We start from the raw sequence: 25,050 nt of genomic DNA on the forward strand, positions 1-25,050 counted from the left end.
AACATGGAATCTCTGATGCTTAGACCACCACACCGCCACATGTTGCAGATGTGTGGTCGATTAGTAAAGTACTGTACCGTTCATTTGTATGTTAGCCCAGTTAGTACAGTTAAGTTGAAATACTTTTTTTTAGAGTATAAAACATGTCTGACATACACATACATACATACATACATACATACATACATACATACATACATATATATATATATATATATATATATATATATATATATATATATATATATATATATATATATATATATATATATATATATATATATATATATATATATATATACATATATACATATATGTTTTGCCTTTAAGCAGTCAATCTGAAAAACAATGAGTTTTCCCACACTTATTAAATTCTTATGCGGAAAATCGAAGATCCACAAGCGTGAAAAAAAATGTAGGCTATACCTTTTGGCGGCCGGACCCTCGTTACCCCTCGGGACCCCCGCGGGGTCACCGTTGCGGTAAAGAACAATAAGTGTTCTTTATAATTTGTTGTTTAACTTTTGTGTTGGCATTGATGACATTTTTTCAGGGCTGGATTTTGTCACCTCACTGTAATTACCTTATTTTTGGCATCACAGATACAGAAGATAATAGTCTTCATGAGTTACTTAGGCTACAGGTTGGGAAAAGTCATGTAAACACTTAAAAGTTCAATACAAAACTCATCATTCAACGTTGCACAAATAAATAAAAAAAAGGGGGAAACAGCGCCCCCTGCGACGTCGCATGGACGTCCTAAACGGACGTCCAAACGACGTCTGAGTCAGGATCTCAGTCAGTAAGTAGCTGACTGAGGGAGGTCTGACTCGGGACGTCGTATGGGCGTCCGTTTTGGACGTCCATACGACGTCGCAGGGGGCGCTGTTTCCCCCCTTTTTTTTGCATGGTTTCCCAGGTTGCTTATTGATTAATTGTTGAATTATGGGTTTCGTATGGACGTAACGTTGTATGGACGTCATATGGTTGTGCGCACAGTGGGGGTAGTGCGTTGCAAAATGTATAAAGAAATAGTTGAATATACTCCTTCACTTCAATAAATCAAATATGATTGTCATTAACTAACTACCATAAAGAACATAATGTAAAGCAGGCTAAAATAATTATGTCAACAAGGCAGGGATGTTAGAGCCCCCCCCCCCCCTCATGGAAAAGAATATCCTGTTATCGGACGGTCTGACGATTGGTAGGTATAGCCTCAGTGGCGCACTTCGCCAATTATTTGACTCCCCCCCGCCATTACTTTGTGTGTCTGGGTTCGTCTCCCGCTTGAGACATTACTTTTTCAAACAAATGAATTATTTATCTTATCTGTAAAAGCAAAGCAAAGTTTGTTGTTTACCCAGGGTGTTGGACTAAGTGCGGAACTTATTTACAGCCAGACCCTGCATGGAAGCCTTGCTCAAGAGCTATTCAGCGGCGATTCATGATTGATGTGAAGAATTAGAGAATCGAACTAGGGACCTTCCGGTATCAAGGCCGCCCCTCTAACCACTAGGCCACCGCTGCCACATGTTGTTATTGTATAATCATACAGTGACTGACTGTCCTCAAAGCAGTCAATTGAAGTTGAAATACTCCAGCACCGATTTATAAGAGAATTGGGATTTGAACATGGAATCTCTGTGCTGAGAGTCTGATGCTTAGACCACCACACCGCCACATGTTGGAGATGTGTCTTCGACTAGTAAAGCACTGTACCGTTCATTTGTATGTTAGCCCTCCCTCAGTACACAAGTTGAAATACTCCAGCACTTTTGAATTTCTTTCTGTGAAAGGTTAGCTAGACAGAACAATCAAATACTGCCATTGTGATTTGCATATCAAAAACTCAAGGAACTAGCCATGAATGGCTGTGGCTGCATATCAGTGATATTAATAATAATAATAATAATAATAATAATAATACCAGCTAACATCCCTGCCTTGTTGACATTATTATTTTAGCCTGCTTTACATTATGTTCTTTATGGTAGTTAGTTAATAACAATCATATCTTTGATTTATTGAAGTGAGGGAATGTATTCTACTATTTCTTGATACATTTCCAGTAATCCCATCAGCGTGTTTTTGCAACGAGGTCTGACTTTTTGATCGTTACAGCCTGTAAGAGACATCAAATTTCTCTTTTGGGCCTTGAGTCCCAAGACTCAAGACCCAAAAGAGTCTTGAGTCGAACGCATTAGATCCAAGTAGCCATCAAATTTCTCTTTTGGGCCTTGAGTCTTGGGACTTAAGGCCCAAAAGAGAAATTTGATGTCTACTTGGATCTAATGCGTTCGACTCAAGACTCTTTTGGGTCTTGAGTCTTGGGCCCTCTACTGGCCCTCTACTGGCAGTAACGTCACACTTCGGTGCTCTATATCCATTGCCATTGACAATGCATTGGGCGCTTAAAGTTAAATGTCTCAAAAACTACAAAACATTTCAAAGTAAAAAGTTCAGGCATTTGTGTCCACAGTAAGACAAATTATAAAAAGTGTGAATGGAGTTTCTAGGTGAAAGCTTTGTTTGAGGTGCCAAAACTTTTAGAGGAGTACATTTCTAAACCTATGAAACATTTCAAAGATTTGTTTTCAGGCAAACATTGTTCACAGTAAGATGAACATTTTAAAGTTTGAATGGGGTTTCTAGGTGTAAGTATGTAGGACTAATAGCCTGCCAAAGTTTGTACTTTTCCCCCTAAAATCTATAAAAGCAGTGATGGTCAATGGCAAAATGGACCTAAAAAAAACACTTTCACCTAGAAACTCTTGTCCATTTTGCCATTGACCATCACTGCTTTTATAGATTTCAAGGTAAAAAGTACAAACTTTGGCAGGCTATTAGTCCAACATACTTACGCCTAGAAACCCCATTCAAACTTTAAAATGTTCATCTTACTGTGAACAATGTTTGCCTGAAAACAAATCTTTGAAATGTTTCATAGGTTTAGAAATGTACTCCTCTAAAAGTTTTGGCACCTCAAACAACGCTTTCAACTAGAAACTCCATTCACACTTTTTATAATTCGTCTTACTGTGGACACAAATGCTTGAACTTTTTACTTTGAAATGTTTTGTAGTTTTTGAGACATTTAACTTTAAGCGCTCAATGCATTGTCAATGGCAATGGATATAGAGCACCGAAGTGTGACGTCACTGCCAGTAGAGGGCCAGTAGAGGGCCCAAGACTCAAGACCCAAAAGAGTCTTGAGTCGAACGCATTAGATCCAAGTAGACATCAAATTTCTCTTTTGGGCCTTAAGTCTTGTGTCACTACCGAAACGGAAAAAAAATTACTAAGTCCAGAGCTCGATGAATGTTAGGGACCAAAAAAAAAGTCGCTACCAATCAACTTTAAATTGCCTGAAACGTACTCCTAACAGGTTTTTGGGGGAACAATTTTTTTTCCGTTTCTGTAGTGACACCATTGTGTCACTACCGAAACGGATAAAAAATTACTAAGTCCAGAGCTCGATGAATGTTAGGGACCAAAAAAAAAGTCACTGCCAATCAACTTTAAATTGCCTGAAACGTACTCCTAACAGGTTTTTGGGGGAACAATTTTGGCCTCCACACTTAGTGATTTTTTCGGATTTAACTTCGTTTCGGTAGTGACACAATGGTGTCACTACCAAAACGAAAAAAAAATTAGTAAGTCCAGATCTCGATACATGTTAGGGACCAAAAAAAAGTCACTACCAATCAACTTTAAATTGCCTGAAACGTACTCCTAACAGGTTTTTGGGGGAACAATTTTTTTTCCGTTTCGGTAGTGACACCATTGTGTCACTACCGAAACGGAAAAAAATGACTAAGTCCAGAGCTCGATGAATGTTAGGGACCAAAAAAAAAAGTCACTACCAATCAACTTTAAATTGCCTGAAACGTACTCCTAACAGGTTTTTGGGGGAACAATTTTTTTTTCGTTTCGGTAGTGACACCATTGTGTCACTACCGAAACGGATAAAAAATTACAAAGTCCAGAGCTCGATGAATGTTAGGGACCGAATAAAAGTCACTACCAATCAACTTTAAATTGCCTGAAACGTACTCCTAACAGGTTTTTGGGGGAACAATTTTTTTTTTCGTTTCGGTAGTGACACCATTGTGTCACTAGCGAAACGGATAAAAAATTACAAAGTCCAGAGCTCGATGAATGTTAGGGACCGAATAAAAGTCACTACCAATCAACTTTAAATTGCCTGAAACGTACTCCTAACAGGTTTTTGGGGGAACAATTTTTTTTCCGTTTCGGTAGTGACACCATTGTGTCACTACCGAAACGGAAAAAAAATTACTAAGTCCAGAGCTCGATGAATGTTAGGGACCAAAATAAAAGTCACTACCAATCAACTTTAAATTGCCTGAAACGTACTCCTAACAGGTTTTTGGGGGAACATTTTTTTTCCGTTTCGGTAGTGACACCATTGTGTCACTACCGAAACGGAAAAAACCCTAACCCTAACCCGTTTCGGTAGTGACACCAGACTCAAGGCCCAAAAGAGAAATTTGATGTCTACTTGGATCTAATGCGTTCGACTCAAGACTCTTTTGGGTCTTGAGTCTTGGGACTCAAGGCCCAAAAGAGAAATTTGATGTTCATACTTTCTGTGGTCTCTTGCACGCTCTTCAGTGAAAGATCAGATAAAGGTATAAGAGTCGGGTAAAGGTTTGAAAATAAACTGGTTGGATTTGAACCGGGATCCTTCTGGTTGCAAGTCCTGTATCTAAACCACTGCACCACAGAGGTCCTTACCTGTTCTGCTGACTTGCGTTTAAGTTTCTTAAAGATTAGACAAAGGTAAAAGCCCCAAGTAAAAGTTAGAAAGATGTCCTTGCGGGATTTGAGCTCAGGACCTTCAGTATGCAAGGCCTTAATCTTAACCACTGCTCCACCATTGTACATACTTTCTATGGTCTCTTGTACGCTCTTCAGTGAAAGATCAGATAAACGTGCAAGAGTCGAGTAATAGTTGGAAACCTGTCCCGGTTGGATTTGAACCGGTAACCTTCTGGTTACAAGTCCTGTATCTAAACCATTACACCACAGAGGTTCTCACTTATTCTGTCAACTTATCCTGCAAAAGTCTGTACCATTTTCCCTTTAAATATACATTGCTATTGACAATGCATTGGGCGCTTAAAGTTAAATATTTCAAAAACTACAAATGATTTCAAAGTAAAACATCTCAAGGATGCATGTCCACAGTAAGGTGGATTTTTTGAACTGTGAATGGAGTTTCTAGGTGAAAGTGTTTTTTTGAGGTCCCAAAACCTTCCATCCGCCTCCATTATAAATCTCTGAACTTTTAAAGGAGTACAATTCTAAAACTATGCAACATTTCAAAGATTCCTTTCCAGGCAAACATTCCAACAGTAAGATGAACATTTTAAAGTATGAATGAGGTTAATAGGCGTAAGTATGTAGTTGTAAGCCTGCCTTTAAATGTCCATTGCCGCATTAACAATGCATGGGGCGCTTAAAGTTAAATATCTCCAAAACTACAAATGATTTCAAAGAAAAAATCTCAAGCATTCATGTCCACAGTAAGGTGGAATTTTAGGACTGTGAATGGAGTTTCTAGGTGAAAGCTTTTTTTTGAGATCCCAAAACCTTCCATCCGCCTCCATTATAAATCTCTGAACTTTTAAAGGAGTACAATTCTAAAACTATGCAACATTTCAAAGATTCCTTTTCAGGCAAACATGCCCACAGTAAGATGAACATTTTAAAGTATGAATGAGGTTACTAGGAGTAAGTATGTAGTTGTAAGCCTGCCTTTAAATCCGAAAATCACTAAGTGTGGAGGCCAAAATCGTCCCCCCAAAAACCTCGGAGTACGTTTCAGTTGATTGGTAGTACTTTGCTTTGTGGAGACTTTTTTTTTTGGTCCCTAACATTCATCGAGCTCTGGACTTAGTACATTTTTTTTTTCACCATTGTGTCACTACCGAAACAAAAGTTAAATCCGAAAAAATCACTAAGTGTGGAGGCCAAAATCGTCCCCCCAAAAACCTGTTAGGAGTACGTTTCAGGCAATTTAGAGTTGATTGGTAGTACTTTGTAGTGACTTTTTTTTTGGTCCCTAACATTCATCGAGCTCTGGGCTTCGTAAAAAAAAAAATTCACCATTGTGTCACTACCGAAACGAAAGTTTGTCACTACCGAAACGAAAGTTAAATCCGAAAAAATCACTAAGTGTGGAGGCCAAAATCGTCCCCCCAAAAACCTCTTGGGAGTACGTTTCAGGCAATTTAGAGTTGATTGGTAGTACTTTGTAGTGACTTTTTTTTTTGGTCCCTAACATTCATCGAGCTCTGGACTGGAAGAGAGTTTGTCACTACCAAAACGAAAGTTAAATCCAAATCACTAAGTGTGGAGCTCTGGACTTAGTACATTTTTTTTTTCACCATTGTGTCACTACCGAAACGAAAGTTTGTCAAAGTACTACAATACTGAAAGATGGGACAACTGGGAATTGAACATGGAACCTCTGTGCTTAGAATGCACTCTTTAGAACCCTACACCATCTCTCAGGTGCTCATATTATGTCTCTTTGTGATTTTGACTTGCTTTTTTGTTTTTTACTTACACCTAGAACCCCCATTCAAACTTTAAAATGTTCATCTTACTGTGGACATGTTTGCCTGAAAAGGAATCTTTGAAATGTTTCATAGTTTTAGAATTGGCCGATGGAAGATTTTGGGACCTCAAAAAAACACTTTCACCTAGAAACTCCATTCAAAGTTCAAAAATTCCACCTTACTGTGGACACGCATCCTTGAGATGTTTTACTTTGAAATGATTTGTAGTTTTTGAAATATTTAACTTTAAGCGCCCAATGCATTGTCAATGGCAATGGACATTTAAACTGGGGGAAAACTGGGGTCCCAAAATATTCCATCGGCCTCCATTATAAATCTCTGAACTTTTAAAGGAGTACAATTCTAAAACTATGAAACATTTCAAAGATTCCTCAAACATGTCCACAGTAAGATGAACATTTTAAGTTTGAATGGGGGTTCTAGGTGTACTGTATATCAGTCCATAGCCCATTACAGTGCCAAGACAGTCCAAAGTACTACTACATCTTCAAACATCTCCCCTGTTCAATGGAGAGGCTATATAATAGTGGTTTGGCCTTACCATGCGGGAGACTGGGGTTCGAATCCCGACCGGTACATTCAGAAATGTCCTAAAAGAGCCGATCTACAATCTGCACTGTATGACATAATTCTCATACTCACTTCATTATAACACAGAGATGTTATTAAGCTATCCATGTCAACACGTCTTTAAGCTCTAGGAGTCTCAACAGTTATAAGTGACTACCGTTTAATCTAGTGAAGAGGCAATTCATTGACCACAGTTTTGCACAATTTTAACATCCCAGATCGATCGAAATATTAATCCACAGTGCCGACTAATACACCATGACATAGGAGTATGTGCTAAAGATGTAATCACAGGTAATCACAGGGCTATCTGCTTGATACTGTATATTACAATAAAAGTGCATTCAGGTATTATGAATTATGAATCAATGAATTGATTGCTAACATTTAATGTAAACATACACAACAGGACAAAGGTTAAACAGTAAGCACAGCGCTGCAGGGAATCGAACCCTGTTCCAAGCAGAAACCAGGAGTACCGACTACCAGTGCTTTGTTGTTGACACCATGTGGCCGGGGGTCCACGGGAGGCCGGGGGTCTGGGGGACCACTGGGGGGCGGGGGTCCACGGGAGGCTGGGTCCGGACCAGGCTAACTTCACAGCTAAATTGCCATGGTAACTAAGGCAGGATTGCTTCAATTTTCTTTCGTGAAACCGGATCATGGATAAACATATCCAGGTTTACTGGCTAAATTAATATGCCGAGCTAACTCATCTTTCGTGAAACAGATTCCTGGATAATTTAAGCCAGGATAGCCGATTAAACCCGGTTTATCCCTAATCCAGGTTTCGTGAAACGGGCCCCTGGATGGCATGTAAGGTGGTAGACTGTGCCATCCAGGTGTATGGAGGAGCAGGTGTCTGGAGACTTCCCGATAGCAGAGATGTAAGTACCTCCAGAACATTCATACTAGATCTTAATCTAGCACTTTTTTTCTTAGGTTGGTTCCGTTCTCTTCTATGTAAAGCGACTTTGTGTTTAGAAAAACGCTATATAAATATGAGCTACAATTACTTTGCATCACATCATGACTACTGACGTAAACATTGTAACATCCATCGTCAGGTATGCCCATGTGAGGACCCTGCGCATCGCTGACGGCCCAGATGAGGTTCATCTGTCCTCCATCGCTCGTCTGGAGCTCAGAGATCAGCTGAGGAAGACACCGGCTAAGCTGTGATGTCATGGTTCATTCAGGCCCCAGGAAAGACTTACCACAATGTTGGGATCTGCTGTAATGATTTCAGTGCCTTACTTGATCTGAGAAATTTGGAAAAGAAATCCTTATTTTTGTTTAAGCACTAGCTACTTCAATAGTAAAATCACAATACTTTATAACATTACGATTTGTATTTGTAGCACCAGAATACTTTCATACTGGTATTGAATTTAAAACGATTATGTGCATGAAGCAAATGAATTGATCAGATGAGCTGTTACAAAACATGAGCCCATTTTATTAGGAATTATTTTTAATGTGAACTACAAAAACAGAAAATGACAGCATGATTATATAAGACTAGAGTCATCGTCACACTGCACAGGCGTGGTCTACCATGTGGATGAATTCCATTGGGCGATGATGGGAGGAAGGACACACAGGCGCAATATCTTTTTTTTTTTTTTTACAATATAAAACAGCAATCCATTTCATACTCAACATGGCAACCAAAACTCTCCCCTTTTCTTCACATTGAAACATTCAGACAGGCCCCGGCGGCCTGCCCACCCAGTCAATCTTTATACAACACGGTGCAGAGAAGTAGAACGGAAGGGAAGGACATAGGCTGGTCTTGGAGGACAGTTGAGGGAGGGGTTGTGATTAGTCAGTGTTTGCTCTTCTTTGATTTTTTGTGAGACCGGTGTGGCGACCTGGATTTGGAACGGGACTTCTTAGTTGATTTCTTGGGCGTCCTGGACCGCGACCTCCTGGACCGTTTGGGTGTGCGAGGTGATGAGGGAGACCTGAGAGAACAAACATAATAAATCCCAATTACTACTACAGCCCGACCAACGCCAGATCTTTGGGTCTGATCTTGATTTTGGATTTCAAGATTTTGGAGTCCAAGACCACCTATTACCAATGTTTTTTTTTTGTCAAAAAAAGTTCAGATGTTTCTATCAGTTTGGTAAACTTGATTAGTCGAAGTTTCTATTTGAGAACACTTATATGCAAAAAGAAAAAAAGCCCTACACATTCTTTCTCCTATAATGACATTCCCAAAATTGGGACGCCGCTGCATAATTGCCAACACTGATGTCGTTAAAGTGAATTAATGGCCAATATATCGGTCTGACGCTTAATTACATTTTGGTGTTCAGGTAAGCATAACTCCACTTCAGATTCCATGACTACCGTTGAGCAGGTCTGTCTTACCTCTTGGAGGACTTTTTGTTGCTGGCGCGAGGGGAGTCTTTGTGGGCGGAACGAGAGGACACCACGTCTTTAGAGTAGGAGCGTTCAGACCTCTCGGAGCGCTCGGACCTCTCTGAGCGGGGCGAAGTCGAACGGCCTCGTCTGGTACTGCTCCGCGTCGGGCTGGGAGACCCGCTGTGACGTCGTTTCCTGGCAACCAGAGGAGGAGACGTGTGTGTCAAAATCTAACATAAAAAAAACATACTCCTACACATTCATGCTGTCATGCTATAATTCCATGTCATCAAAAAATATTTTTTGTATTATTGTATTATATGGGAAGAAATAAAGAAAAACCATTAAGAAGTCATGCTACGTCAGAAACATACTAAATCAAGTTGTTGTATTAAAATCATACTACATTAAAAAGATGTCATGGGATGACAGCAACTCGCAAGACACTGTTGAAATGATTTAGTGAACTTTTTTATTGAAAGAAGAGAAGCTTAATGCGTTTCGACATGTTGTCAAAAACACATTACGCTCGTCTTCATTCAATAAAATAGTGATTTATAGGCATTTTAACTGTTGTTGCATTGTCTTCTTGGGAGTTGCCATCATACCATGGCATGGGATCTTTTCAATACCTTGATTTATCTTTTGACAAATATCCTAGTCTGTTTTTGTTGTGCAGCCTCGCTAATAAGTCATACTATATATCAACAAAAAAAACATACTATGTCATGAAAACATACTATTATTTTATTTTGAACTGTTTTGGCTTGTTTTTTCCCTTACAATTTAGTCATTGCCAATTCCCCATGTGCACTGTGGACCCCCGTCACCACCAACCCCCACTGTTGTCCTTAGGAGGGTGCAGACAACCACATGCCTCCTCCAGTACGCATGGAGTCAACAGCTGCAGTGAGTTTTTCTTTGACAGCTTCTTCTTCTTTCGTGTATCGTCGTCATATGTCCAGCTCAGTGTCACAAAGCCACGCTCTCGTCTCTGGTCCCACTTGGAAGAGGCCAGCCTCTGAAGGAGGTCTGTACAGAGGACAGGTGGTGATTATGTGGTCGGCAGTCTTCTCAGGCTCGCCACACTCGCATACTGTGCTGTCTGCCAGGCCCCACTCCTTCATGGACGATGTGAAGCGACCAACCCCAGTACGGAGGCGGTTCAGTAGGGTCCAATGCCGGCGTGGTAGATGTTCTCCTTCGACTCGACTTGGATGTGATGGTGCATGCCCTTGTAGATAGGTCTTCAGGGATGGAACCAAGCATCTCTTGTGCTGTCCTGTTGTAGGGGTGACGGGACTTGAGTCTGCTTGGGGGCCCTGCCTTAGTTGTTGTTTCGTGCAGGATATTCCAATCATGTTCTTGGGCTTTCCTTGCAAGTGCAAAGGTAGCGGCCTCTCGTCGGAGGCCGGCCGGGGCAATTCCCGCTAGGACTGGCAGGTAGGACACGGGGGTGGGCTTCAGGCAACCAGTTATGATCCTCTGAGAGCTTAACACGTGTGGAAGTTCATCATGCTATCTCCCCCAGTACCGCTCCAAGCTACCAGTGTTCATTTTGTTGACTAAGACTAAACAACTAAGATTTTGATGTTTAGTCGACTAAGACTAAACAATTTCAGATGACTAAAATAGGACTAAATGGTGTGTTATTCAAAAGACAAGACTAAATCAGAATTTGCTGTCAAAATGAACACTGCAAGCTACACAGGTGCCCCGCCCAACCAGTAGGAGTCACTAGTGCAGCAACAAGGACACCATACTGCCATCGTCCCACGTGCACCACTGTCAGGAATATTTTACCTCTATATCACACAGACACCTAAAATGTCATACTATACTGTGGCATATTTTAGATGTTATAGTATATGACAGGTTCTTTTTGCCATAAAATATTAACAAACAGACCTTAGTTTGTGTGCATTTTTCCCCTTTTAGTCAAACATTTTTCTCTAACCTTTCTTTTCTGGTCGGCGTGTCCTCTTTCTCCTTCTTCAGCTCTTTCAGGCGGGTCTCCGTCTTCTTCTTCTCCTTTTCCTCCCTCTCTTTCTCCCGTTCAAGTTTCTCCTTCTCTTTTTCCTGGAGGGGAGGGACGCAGTAAAATGACTGTGAGATAGATGGCTTGTGGATTGGTTACCATCTACAGCAGTGGTTCTCAACCTTTTCTGGATCAGGGCCCACAGAACTAACAGAACAACAGAACTAACAGTATACTTTAAACTTTATCTTTAAAATCCTTGTGTTCTGCCAATTATTTGGTGCCCACTTGCAATATTCTCACGGCACACAGGTTGAGAACCACTGATCTACAGACATAGTATCAGGCTGAGTGGATACCTTCTGTAATAGTTTGTCCCTGTAGTGTTCCACTTGTTCCTGTATGCTCTGGCCTGCCTTCTTCGGCCTCTTCCCCGACTCCAGCTCATCCTGGAACTTCATGACTTTAACCTTGGGTGGAAATAAAAAGAAACAACAACTACTGTTAAGCTTTAGAGGAAGTATGGAAGGTGCTTTAGGCTAAGGTTGGAAACCGTTAAGGAATCGGACCTTTAAGAGGGAATCATTAAGATCATAAACCTAAAGCCCAGTCCAAACCAATGCAACTAGTCACAACCAGTTGCAAGAAATTGCAGCAGTCTGGACTGACCAGTTGCAGAGCGGTGCCATTTGGGGATAATGGTTGCAAGGAGTTGCATTGGTGTGGACTGGCCTTAAAAGGATCCCAACCCTACTTTTTGCCCACCCCATGTGTGTGCAATACGGGAGACTCGGAACAGGACAGGACATTACCTCGATCTCTCTCAGCTTGGTGCGTTTCTCTTCGTTCATTTCAGAGTACTTGGTCTTGGTGTCCGAGTCGTCTCTGATGGGGTTGAAGTAACTCTGGGGATCCTCGGAGCGAGGACTCCTGTCCTCATCATCACTCTCATCCTCATCCCTGCAGAGGATGAAGTCAAGTTTATTTAAACGATAAAACAGATTATCAGCAAACCCGAAAAATACTCAAAATAAAATGCAATTAAACTCACTTTTTTGTTTCTTCTGGTGGCTCAAATATCTCCCATTTTGAAGTGGTCACGGCTGAATCGGCAAAGACGAAAATGAGCACCACAAGAAACATGCAATTGATGGCAACAAATGTATACATTTTGTAATTCAAATTGTTATGGCATGCAGGGGTATCTTGATATTGAAAAGATCATTGCTAAGGTCTCACCTTGAGCTTCCAACTCGGCCTCATCCACTGCCTCCCACTTAGAGGGCGCTACTTTGAAGGCTGTCTCTTTGGAGTGATCCACTGTAAAAAAGAAGATACATTATTTAATTCCATACACTAGAGTCGGGCATATATGACCACATTTCATGGGTTTTTAAGGAACTACTAAGGCCATGTCGACTTTGATCCCTTTTCAGGTTGTTTCCTACAAGGTCGCTGTAATGCCAGAACAGAAAAACACATTGATATCTTCTACTTGGGCATGCACAGATTTCTGCACAGTTGGCAACCTTGGCAGTTGTCCTTGCTTAAATCTGTTGCACAACAGCTGTGAATACAAAGTACTGAGACAAGAATACTGTTGCAAAGGAGATAGTGGACATTAAAATACATTTCTCAACAATATTGGATATTCGGCTCCTTTCCTTTTTCCTTTATTTATTCAGGGAAGCCCATTGAGAGCGAGCACTCTTTTTCAAGGACGCCCTGATAACAGCATATAAAACATATAAAATACATACATAATGAAAAACAATAACAAACATTTGACTCATATTACAATCATCACAGATGCAATTAATCAGTGTTACATGAAACAGGTGCAGTTACTGTGAAGTTTGGATCACATAAGAATCAGCCACCAGCGTTTTTTAAAAGCTGTTATGCCAGTGCAAACTACAGCGCGAGATCAGTGTTTTAAAATGTATCCATTTTCAAGTATGTTTTGGAAAATATCTGATGCCGTTGGTCAGACATCTTAGTCATAGATCAAAGGTCAAAATAGAGAAGAAGAAATGTGGCGTTTCAAATGTATTTGCATTTCTCAGGGGTTTCTGCAGCTTAGTCTCAGCACCACTTACAAGGTACTCCATCTATGTCCTCCTCCATGGGCTTGATAGGGACACCATCCAGGTCATCCAGTGGGGCTCCATCGATGGGGGCACCATCAATGATCGCTGCATCTATGGGTATCCCATCTACATCCTCCAGCGGAGCCCCGTCTACAAACTCCCCAATGGGAGCTCCATCAATGTCCTCTGTTGGCTCAGTCTTAAACAAACAACAACATAGCCCACAAATTATGATGTAAGTGACTGGAGTCTTTGAAAGCACAATGAGTGTACAAAGGTGAGGTTAGGGTTACTGACCTCCACTACAATGGGTAGAGGCAGGGGCTCTTTTTCTGCTGCGATGTTGACTAGACCCAGGAAGATGTTCTGCAGTTTGATGAGGAAGGGATCCGGGTAAACAGCCCAGTCTTCCCACGCCCGGAAACACGCCATTACCCGTTGCTGCAATGCAGAGGAACACAACACCACAGCAAATGTCAGAAACAAGGAATGACATTGTGCTCATTATTGTGTATATTTGTTCTTTTGATCAGTATTTGGAGAATATCTGGTAGGCGTGCAATAGTCAACTGAACTAATCGATTATAAAAATAATAGCTAAAATGTCTACAAGCTTGCGATGCATTGTGAGCTTGTAGATCACTATGTTAGCAATTGTTATGCAACACTGCTGTAACTCGACATAAAACTGGGATTAAGTAGTTAATCAAACTATTTAAAAACATTTTTTATTGTTGATTCTTCCAAGATAATTGATAGCCGCAGCCCTAGTATCTGGTACCTTGAAGTTCTCAGACTGGAGGTGACCCTGTATTGATTTGTACGTTGAATTGAGGTCTGCGAAGATCTGACAGAGCTTGGTCTCAAAACTGTAGAAGTTAGGGCAGGTAGAAGAGTTTACATTTGAGGTAATTAGATGGAAGTGCAATACGTGTGCGTCTTTGTACTGTAGGAAACAGCATGGGCAATTCAAGACAAACATTTTCATAACTTACAATTTTCTGTAGTAAGATGCATTAGCTACTTTGGCTGAAGAGTTATACAACACATCTGAAACCAGATATAACCGTGCAATCTGAAACAAAGGAGGGGAATGTTATTCAGCTTGGGTTAAATGCTGTAAATCTAAAATAATTCATGTAATAAATCTTGATCAAACCACGGCAGAAATCACACTAAAGGTGGAGTGTCTTGCCTTCTTTGGGAGGGGGGTTTTAAGAATGGAGAGGGACTCCGTAATGCACTCCACTATCTCCTCTGCAGCTTCGGCATGAGTGAGACAAAACAGCATGGCCTCTGCGATGTCCCCCTTCCTGGGGGTCAGACCCCGCAGCATCTCCTCTAGTTTATCACGCTCGCTGCACGGAACGAGAGAGGGATGTCAAGCAAAAGCAGCACCAAATGACAGTGAAGAGGAATGTGTGGTGTAAAAAAACATACAGATCATCCCTATTCTACACAGCTACACTAGCTTCAACACAAGTATTTGCCAATAATAACAAAAAGGACTGTACTCTTCTTTTAAGGAGCCTTTCTTGCTAGGATCCTCCTCATCCTCTTCTACTCCTCCTCCTTCTTCTCCATCGTCGTAAGGACCATGGAGGTATGGGTTCAGAGGGGGAGGGCGCCAGAAAGACCCGTTCTTAAACATCCGGAAGTCCTCTGTGCGCCATTTGGTTGGAGCTTCTCCCTGTATTTGTTGAGACACATGAGGAATAATTAGTCTACGAGACCAAATCAATGCATGCTGGGCTGGAATATACAAGTATCCATTTCTAACTTGGTATGAATGTTTGCCTGAATGTGCACTGGCATATTTTAACGGATAACACACCTGTAATATGGAGTACAGCTTCCACCGATAGTACACATGTGCTGGGCTCTGGTTTTCAAATAGAAACCTGGAAAATAAAAAGACTGGAATCAATACCTCGCAAAACCAAAAATGACAACCTGTATTAATGCTGCGTTCACACTAGCAGATACAAATGCTCGTTGACAGCTCGTCGTCATCAAGCGTACGTCTGTGTGTGAGAGCGACGAGCAAAAAATATATAAAAGAAATATAAAGAACAGGGAACTTTGACTTAAATTATTGCTTTTCACCCCATTACAAGCCGGAATTTTGACGAAGGTGAGTGGAAATGGTTAAAGGTGCAAATGGACTTGTAGCCTGTCGCGTAGTAGATGTCAGTGTCAACGCAGCATAATAAAAGAAACATGAGCTGCAGCGTTACACAATAAAAGCACACTCACCTGTACATGGGGTTGTTGATTTCTCTGTTCATAATCATAGCTTCAAACATTGGGCCCTCACGCACCACAAACTCGATCATTCGGTGGATGAGAGAGAGCAAATTCCTATAAGAAAAACACAGTTAAAGCAAACGGATTCAGAGTAGCCGGAATCGACTCATACCCAAAACCTTTCTGTTAACCTTGACTATGCCTCTGGGCCTATTAACACTTACACACACAGAACATAAAAAAGGTACAGAATACAAATAAAATACTTTCATTATGAGATCTTATTTTGCAATGCTAGAACTTAAAAACTGGATTCTTAAGAATTAAAAAGATATAAAATGTAGTCCAAGCATAACAACTAATTTATTGTCAATTCTTCTGCCCTGCCTGGACCCCTTTCCTAGGCATCTACCGCCTAAGATGAATTTACAAAGAATGGGGAACAGTGAAGCTGAACAAGATGGGGGAGAATATGAGGGACATTGCTGAGAGACTGTATTTACAGACAATGTCCACAAATACAGTACCTTTTCAATGCCCACTCTCCATTCCTGACTTATGTGAAGTGAAGAACCCAAGCAGTATAGGATTGTTGGCCTAAATAGGCTAAACAGGACATCTACTGGTGGATTTGGTGAACAGGTTTAATTTGCACTGAAGACGGTGCAAATGGTATGACTACAGCTCCGCAGAGACCTTGAGAGGTCTGGGGGGAACTATACGGTATGGTGCGAGTTGGACAGAATTAGCCTAAAGTGGCCAACAAAACAAGGATGTCTTTCATTTGACAACACAGATCACATTTACTTGTATTGGAGCCGACTGTACCAATGGCGGTGTAAAATTCTGTATACTTTCCCAATCCATCCCATGATGCTTTTCAGGTCCCTCGCTGCTGCAGACAGTTCAACTTGTGCTGCTCACCAAGGCCAATGTCAAAGGTCATATAGACTAAATAATGGGCGGTTTGGATTTGTGGCCAGGGGCCAGGTTTACTGAGCCCCCGATGAAGTGACAGAGGCCAAGGGGGCGGACAGTCTGAATGAGCAATAGTCAGAGAGCAGCATCTCGTATACATGGATTCAGAACAACTAGGCTATGAATGTGTGATACCACCATGTAGCTGTTAAACTATGACGAAGTAGTATGAGTTTTGGACATATGGAGGGGTAATCGTGATATAGAAATCTTATCTTGATCTTGTTTTCAAAAACAAAACACTACCTTGACATTCAACTATGTTGACATTTAGCAATGCACAATTATGAGCTGACCTACATTTAACAGTGTGTACTACGCTAGGGCTGTCAAACTTTGCCAAAAACAACATTTGAATGTTCCTTCTAAAATTAAACGTAGGTTCAAACCTTTCAAATATTTATATTTGTGCATTTATGACCACAAGAGGCTAAACCAATATGATGAGATATACCCACTTAAATACATTTAGGTATATTTATTCAAACATAAACATGTATTTTAAAGGATCTGACATACCTAGACATTGCTGTCTAAACAAATAAAATCCTGAGACGTCATAAAACTTAATTTAAAGACCACAGTGCAGACCACAAGGCAGACCACGCACACACTCACTCGCTCACTGTTTCTCTGCACCGCGGTTGGTGCCGAGCAGTGTTAATTTTGTTGACTAAGACTAAGATTTTGATATTTAGTCGAATAACACTAAACAATTTCAGATGACTAAAATATAACTAAAACTAAAGGGTGTATTATTCAAAAGACTAAATCCGAATTTGCTGACAAAATTAACACTGGCAGTGTTAATTTAATTTTGTTGACTAAGACTAACATTTTGATATTTAGTCGACTAAGGCTAGACTAAGATTAAAACTAAATGGTGTGTTATTCAAAAGACTGAATCAGAATTTGCTGTCAAAATTAACACTGATGCCAAGAACATGTTCTCTCGGAGTGAGACCAAATGAATGATTCATAATTTATGTGCTATTCAATAGCTTCATTTTTAATAAGGTTAGGTAATATTCGTACTGGTTTAAATAAAAGCGGCAATTAATATTGAAGTTGCACAGTAGGCCTACATGTATACAACATATTCAACACTTGAACAATGCTGTGATAAATATGGAAGAATAATTATCTAAATTTACATAATATAATAATATTCGAACCATGTGAAGTTATTGACTTCACATGGTTCTGCCCTGTATGATTTCCAATCATACAGGGCTTTTTTTGATTGCCCAGCATGCAAATTTCACTCTCTGAGGCCGAGTTGGGTTGTGTTATCATTATCACACGATTGCTCGTTTCAGGTTGACCTACATTTTCATTTTTAATCAATGAAAGTGTTCCTGTTTATGCATTTAGTGGACCGGCCTCGACCTGCCACAGCCATATGGCACTGTGATCTCTGCTGTGCAAGGTTACAGTAGCCCAGGGCCACACAACAAAGTCACAAAGTAGACAGCAAGTGGTGGTGCTTTCTTTTTTTACATAACATTAATTATCATGTTAAAATTCCTGCTTATTTTAGATTTTTTTCATTTTTAATTTTCGTTGACAGCCCTAATATATAGTGTTTGTGTTAAAGCGGCACTATGTAACTTTTTAACAACTGTAACATATGTCCCACAAAATTATAAAGTTACATGTTTAAGCAATAACAATCATCCTTCCATAAATGTATAGACTCAGGGGGACCGGCCAATCGCAGCGCGTCCTCGCCGGACATGCTTGCAGAGACTCTTGGGTAATGAAGTCAAAGACATGGCTGCCATGTTATTTGTGTCCAAAGCGGTCACTGATACCCCAAACTACATAGTGCTGCTTTAAGTGTGAAAGAGCTGGGTGTATTCCTGACCAGACATGTGTACACTCGCCTCAACTATTGCTCACCCGTACAGAACAGCCCCCTGTAGCATGCAGTGATCCAACTGATCAGACTTTTTGCTTTGTTATGGGTTTTTGTTTTTCTAAGATTTTACACCAATTAAAACAAAAGAAAAACATGTACCTTTCTGTTGGGATAACCACTTTGACTATGGCTTGCGACAGAGTCTGTATATGAAGTCACATCAGATAATAAACATAGAATATGTGAGTATTGTTAAAAGGCAACAGGTGAAAAATATAAAAATGCATTGAAAACTGCAAAGAGACAACAACTTTCCTTTACTGCTTTTTTTCCCTGTTTTATAAAATGGCCAATACATCCTTCTCTCAAAACTCTAAACATTTATAATACCCTAACCATAGACTGGCTAATATACCATACATTGCATGTATTCCATACAGAGCCACGGGACACACAATGCAATTTCTTGGGGGATTCACAACACAGCATTCTAATTTGTCACGCTCTGTGTGTACTCACCCAATAGTTACAGTAATTGCTGCGACTCATGGTCAGATCTTTTCCAAGCTAAACACTTTTCCACAAGCTTCACGTGGACCGCATTCACTTCTTATACAGTTTTTTATGAACACATATGTAAATCACAAATTGCCAGGTGCATTGCAGTTAGTGCGGGCCAATCGCACCTGGCAATTTGTAATTACTGATGCGTTCACTGAAAGAAGTTTTTTTTCTTTTCTTTTACAAAATATTTGTTTCCAAGGGATTTTATACTGTATTGCAAGAGCTGACCACCAGTCACAGGAATTGATTTTAATTAATGAAGCAGTTTGAAGTGTTCTATGAATAAAGCAGTTGAAGTATTCTACGGCTGTGTATGGAACACCTGCAATGTATGGAATATCAGCCATTCTCAGGCCACAATAACCTATATTACACATACTTACCATCGATGAACTAACCATACACACCTCTCTGTTGCACTAAGCAATCCCCATACACTAACAGTAATCCACTCAACCCACCCTTTGAGTACAAGCGCACATCTAGTGTAGTTCAGTCAACAGCATACAAAGCCAATACAGAATCTAACAGCTAGAAACCTCGACTTAAAAAGACCTAACAGCTTACCATCAACATGAACACTGACTCAACCCATAACTAATAAACCTAGGCTGTCGTGCTGAGTTACCTTGTCAAACTCCTCCTTGTTTTTGGGCGGAGGGAGAAGGGCGGCGTTGGGGTTCTTCAGCCTCTCGCGGGGCTGTGCGTTGAAGGGCAGGCCAGAGGGAGGTGGAGGGAGCGTGTGCTCCATCATGGCAGGAGGGATGTAGATGGGGTGTGGTGGGATGGGCACGCCTTTGCCCCATCCGAGCTTCATTTCAAAGTTCATAATCATCTTTCCTGTAGTTAGTAGGGAATGGGGAGGAACAAATTATTTCATTTAATTGGAGAGATACAATAACAAATGTGGGCAGTAAAAACGTTTTGTAGGAAAAGAATGTGTATAGAAGAGAACAGCTTCGTACCATTTAGATTCTTGAGTGCTCGCTCAGCATCCCTCCTGTTCATGAAGGCCACAAAGCCACAGTTCCTCTCCCGGGCCCTCTCCTCATCCGTCCTGGGCCACATGATCTTCACACTGGCCAGGGGGCCATAGCGGCCGAACTCTTGACACAACATCTCCTCATTCATCTATCAAACAACACAGACACAAAGATGTGTTGCACATGGAGGTTCCGCTATGGAATTGTTCACAAAATCCATGCACTGTTTTAATAGTGGTTTTATGGTTCGGTAGAATGCGCTCGCAGTGACCCTCATTATAATTATTAATTCAAGGGGCCGTAAATAAACTTCTATTCCACATTATCATCCATAAAAAATTTTATTGTGCATTATGAAACCCAAATTCACCTGTGGGTTGATGTTTCCCAGATACAGGTTAGTGGTGGACGGGTCGCCGACATCATGGGAGCCCGGTGCAGAGTCATCCAAAACTGCAGAGACAGACAGGAGAGCGTGCTTTTCTTAAAGCTGTCTGATGGAACAATACACTGCCTTGGCAAGATGAAGATGTTCAAAGCCACTATATTAAGTCAAAATTACCACTGGACGGACGGTTTCTTCTTGAAGAACCATCCGCTAAAAGAAGCAGAAAAGCAGTATAAATTTTGTTTCAGAGACAAATCGAAAGCGGGGTGGGAAGGGGGGGCACAGCAGCATGGCAGGTGGAGGACTGGGTTATGAGCTAGTCCCAGATAGAACATGGTTCGTTTATGCAGCGTGAAGACTTACACGAGCGTCGCCCATCCGTGCCAGACAGAGGTTCAAAGCGACTGACGCGTCCTTTCAGCTTGTGCCTTTCATCCCTTTCTTCCTGTATTCTGTAAGACAGCAAAACGTGTATATATAACCCATTAAGACCTGAGGCGATTCTTTAAAAAAATCTAAATCCTAACAGTTTTTTGAAAAAAATCGAAACATTTTTTTTTCAAGATTTTTCAAAAATAGCAGATCTACAAGCTCATAGCGCGGCACTCGGTGCCGCGCTATGAGCTTGTACATCTGCTATTTTTGAATAGCCAAAGAAATCTAAAGTGACACAGATGCGTTCCAGGTCTCAATGGGATAAACAGGTACAGTATATATAAACAATATTATGCATGAGAGGGAGTGCTACAATGTGAGATATTGGCACTGGTGTGCTGTGGTCGTAGATTAGATTGTATAACATAACCATGAGTGTATAATTTCCATTATACCACAGTTTCATTTTAATATTCATGATTATAAGGCAGAGAAAGAAAAAAACATATTTTTAGGAACTGCTGGCCATTGCCAAGTTACAGTTAAGATAAATAAGGTGGGTGCCTTTGGAGTGCTAAATCGGTTGATATTTGCACTCAATAAAATGCCTCTCAGCCAATTACAACGTGGGGTCATAACAATATATAATGCTAAAATTTGCATTCATGTACAACCTAGTGTGTAGATGTGACAACGCTTACTGTTTAAGTTCTTCTTTGAAAAGCTCCAGGTTGCTCTTCTTTTTCTCCTTTTCGGTGGCTTTCTTCGGTGTCTGAAAGACGGACATAGGAGCCAGCATGAGCAAGGGGAAATACACTTGTTCACTGATTTAGCAACAAGAGTACTTGTACTGACAGCAAGTTCTGATTTGACATACTTGTCTTTTATCCAATTGTAAAAACTGGGGTGGGGTTTCCAGTGGCAAAAAACTTTTTGTTGTTGTACTTGTTTGGGTTTCAAATCGTGACTTGGGCTTGTAAAGCCTTCCTTTCTTCTCGTCAGCTGCAGCTTCCTCTGTAAGCAAACACAGATTAATTTCAAGGTCAAATCTTTGTTGTACAAAATGGAAGTTTGGTTTTACAAGTGATAAAATGCATACATGGTTGCAATAGACAAAACATGCATACAATACATTACATTGCTACACAAATTGTCATGCAAAAGTATCAGCTCTATAAGCTCACAACTCGTCACATTGTGAGCTTATAAGTCTATTTTAGATATTTCTGAACGTTTTTAAAGTGAAAGTGATGAAGGCTCTATGCGCTTTATAAATATTTAACCAATGAAACATTAACAACAGTTTGTGACTACATAATAACTATATTGGATCCATACACAGGTTATTTTTTTCCATTCCCTGAAAAGTCCACCTGACAGCAACAATATGTTTACAGTACAGAAAATACATACAATTATATAATCAATACCATTATCATTCCATAACTATAACACAACAACTAACATTTTGCATTGTAAGATGAGCGGAGATTGTGCTTCATGACTGTATGGTACACAGTATACCCCATGGAGACTAAGTGTCGTCCCCTAAACTTTAGAAGCCCTTTACCTTTTGATGCATTTGCAATACCACCACGGACAAAGGCCTTGACTTTGCCATCCGCTCCTCCCTCAAAGGCAGCAAGAAACTCTTCATAAATCTCTGCCGCTGCACGCTCATCCTCCTGCACACAGACACCAATATCAAAACCTCTGACAGGCAAGTGATGTGCTTCAACAATGGGATGCATTTTAACCACATAAAACCTCTAGACTTTGTAAATTGGACCCGAGTTGGGTCTATACTTTAACTTCTAAACCACATCTTGCGCTGTGTCGCGGTGTGAGCTTGTAGATCGGCTATTTCTGGTTTATGTTCCCGCCAGAATATGGATGCTGGGGTTCAAGTGGTTAACCACTTGAAACCCAGCAGTGTAGGCGGACAAAATTGGTCCAAGTACCCAAGGTGGGTTTTACTGAGAATAGAGGATTTAAAAAGGTAGGGCAAGTGATATTTTGTAGTTAAAACAAAATGTGTTTTGTTAAGAGGTAAAAGCACTATATTCTGATAGTAATCATTGCTATTGAGTGTTTGTGGTCTCTCCATCTCTTTAAAAAACAGATAATACATTTTCAGGTGGGCGGCCAAATTTCAGCCAATCAGGAGAGAGTACCCATTCATCAGCTCCAATGTTATACTATTCTAGTTTCAATTGTGTCTACTCATTTCTTTGTCATCGCTTCCAATTTCACTTGTTTATCCTGCATCCTGTGTGAGTTCTCTATCCTGATTGGATCAAATTGGTATCCTGACCTGAAAATGCATTTCTAAGTTTTCTAAAAAGCTGGGGAGACAGGGAGACTCCTGTTACTGAACAAACACTATATGGCAATGAGTACAATCAGAATATCGAGCTATTTAACATTTATTTAACAAAACAATATCACTTACCCTACCTTTAAGTGATTAAAGGAAAACAGACCAAAAGATTTAGCAATATTTAACTCATGTAAATATTATAGATACTGTTGAAATGTGCTTATTGTACAATTTCCAACACGACTTACCTTTTTCTTTATTTCGTCCTGTTCCTTTTTACTCAGGGTTCTCTTCGCAACTGCCATCTTTCCAATGCTAAAGGACTTGAGTTTGCTCTCCAGCAGCGCCTGAATTGATTGATTGATTGATTGAATGAATACTTTATTAGACAGAAATGTAAACAGCACGAGGTACAGTCAGACATTCGGGCTAAAAAAGGACAACACAAAAAAGTCCTGGGGACTTGTTTCTAATGTGGTCCTATGTGTTCAATTCATCAACATGACATAGCCTTAATAACACCATAATACAATACATGTAAACAGCATGGTTGCTGACTGTTAATACAGATATATAGCAGCAGGTATGCATCCAGTGGTGTAAAGTAACTAAGTAAGTATATTTACTCAAGTACTGTACTTAAGTACAATTATTTGAAAAATGTTGTTACTAGTTACTTTGTAGATTTTGATTATTATTAAAAAACATACATTACCCACTTGAGCCCTATATACATTTCTGCCATTTGAAAATAGCCAATCTACAAGCTCACAATGTATCACATTGTGAGCTTGTAGATCTGCTATTTTCAACAACAAAAAAAAACATTTTACACATTTTGAAAACTCGTGAAATGGGGACATTCTGCATAATGAGTACTTTCTACTTTAGGTACTTTTAAGTACATTTTGATGCCAATACTTTTGTACATTTACTCAAGTAAATTTTGATCACCTGACTTCTACTTGTATTTCTACATTACAGTATTGATACTTCTACTTAAGCAAATAATAAAATGCGAGTACTTCTTCCACCACTGCAGATATAGACAGCAGTAGGTGTGCATGTAAACAAAGCATGACTGCAGCTCATATCCAGACACACACACACACACACACACACACACACACACACACAGACAGCGGCCTAGCTACTAGCTAGCTAACTGCTGCTTGCTTGGCGGTCAATGGCATTCATTGACTATTGTGAACACGTTCGCTGCAGTTTAACATTCACATTCACAATAACAAACATTTTGTCACGTTTTAAACCCCAAAACAAAATACCCACTAACACATCTACTAAGTCACACGCTCCCCAGTTAGTAGACTATGTGGGAAAATGTGACTTTCTAGTTGGGTTACTTAACATGCAGTGTGGGTTGGACTGTATGGCCTGGCTGCGAGAGCGTTAGCTTAGCTTAGTTGAGCTAGTGTGGCTCGAGGAGCTAGCGGCAGCGCTCGAGCGGCCAAATGTTAGCGGCTAAGTAGCCGCTAACATTTGGCCGCTCGAGCGCTGCTTTGCTGCCGTTTCAACTTTGTCTGAATGAAAGGCTAACATAGGCGGACATTGTCGACATTAACAGAGCTCAACGCCACTAATGTTCGCTACGTAACGTCAGATAAGTGGAGGATAAGTGCGAATGTTGAAGATAAATTCACCTTAGCGCTAGCTTTCTGAGAGCCAGCAGACGTTCGGTCCGCCATCTTTTG

General features: G+C 40.5%; 2 protein-coding genes across 5 annotated transcripts in view; one reads left to right on the top strand and one right to left on the bottom strand.

The window, feature by feature from the left end:
• Window positions 1-8,809, top strand: part of acad11 (acyl-CoA dehydrogenase family, member 11) — a 60,231-nt gene extending 51,422 nt beyond the window's left edge. Inside the window, exon 20 of the mRNA XM_084048289.1 lies at window positions 8,249-8,809. Within this exon, the coding sequence (XP_083904415.1) occupies window positions 8,249-8,363 (115 nt within the window). The 3' untranslated portion in view covers window positions 8,364-8,809. The remainder of the gene's footprint in view (window positions 1-8,248) is intronic.
• On the bottom strand, window positions 8,615-25,050 carry u2surp (U2 snRNP-associated SURP domain containing). 4 transcript variants are annotated; one of them, XM_084048284.1, is made up of 26 exons: window positions 25,000-25,050; window positions 23,587-23,685; window positions 22,589-22,703; window positions 21,896-22,032; window positions 21,720-21,790; window positions 21,007-21,095; window positions 20,818-20,853; window positions 20,626-20,708; window positions 20,238-20,403; window positions 19,901-20,112; window positions 18,868-18,911; window positions 15,879-15,983; window positions 15,457-15,523; window positions 15,137-15,312; window positions 14,818-14,980; window positions 14,618-14,697; window positions 14,404-14,491; window positions 13,920-14,063; window positions 13,632-13,821; window positions 12,772-12,852; window positions 12,584-12,635; window positions 12,345-12,492; window positions 11,892-12,002; window positions 11,512-11,633; window positions 9,561-9,749; window positions 8,615-9,148 (listed from the first exon to the last, which is right to left on the bottom strand). In XM_084048284.1, the coding sequence occupies exons 1-26, from the start codon at window positions 25,042-25,044 to the stop codon at window positions 9,010-9,012; spliced, it is 2,952 nt and encodes a 983-aa protein (XP_083904410.1). In that variant the 5' UTR covers window positions 25,045-25,050; the 3' UTR covers window positions 8,615-9,009. The 4 variants fall into 4 exon arrangements, with proteins under 4 accessions (XP_083904410.1, XP_083904411.1, XP_083904413.1 ...); XM_084048285.1 differs by lacking the exon at window positions 20,818-20,853; XM_084048287.1 differs by lacking the exons at window positions 18,868-18,911; window positions 20,238-20,403; window positions 20,626-20,708; ... (5 more) ...; window positions 23,587-23,685; window positions 25,000-25,050 and having other exon boundaries at window positions 19,901-20,014.

Source organism: Gymnoscopelus microlampas (genome assembly GCF_963454915.1).
Source record: "Gymnoscopelus microlampas genome assembly, chromosome: 22".
Classification (NCBI taxonomy): domain Eukaryota; kingdom Metazoa; phylum Chordata; class Actinopteri; order Myctophiformes; family Myctophidae; genus Gymnoscopelus; species Gymnoscopelus microlampas.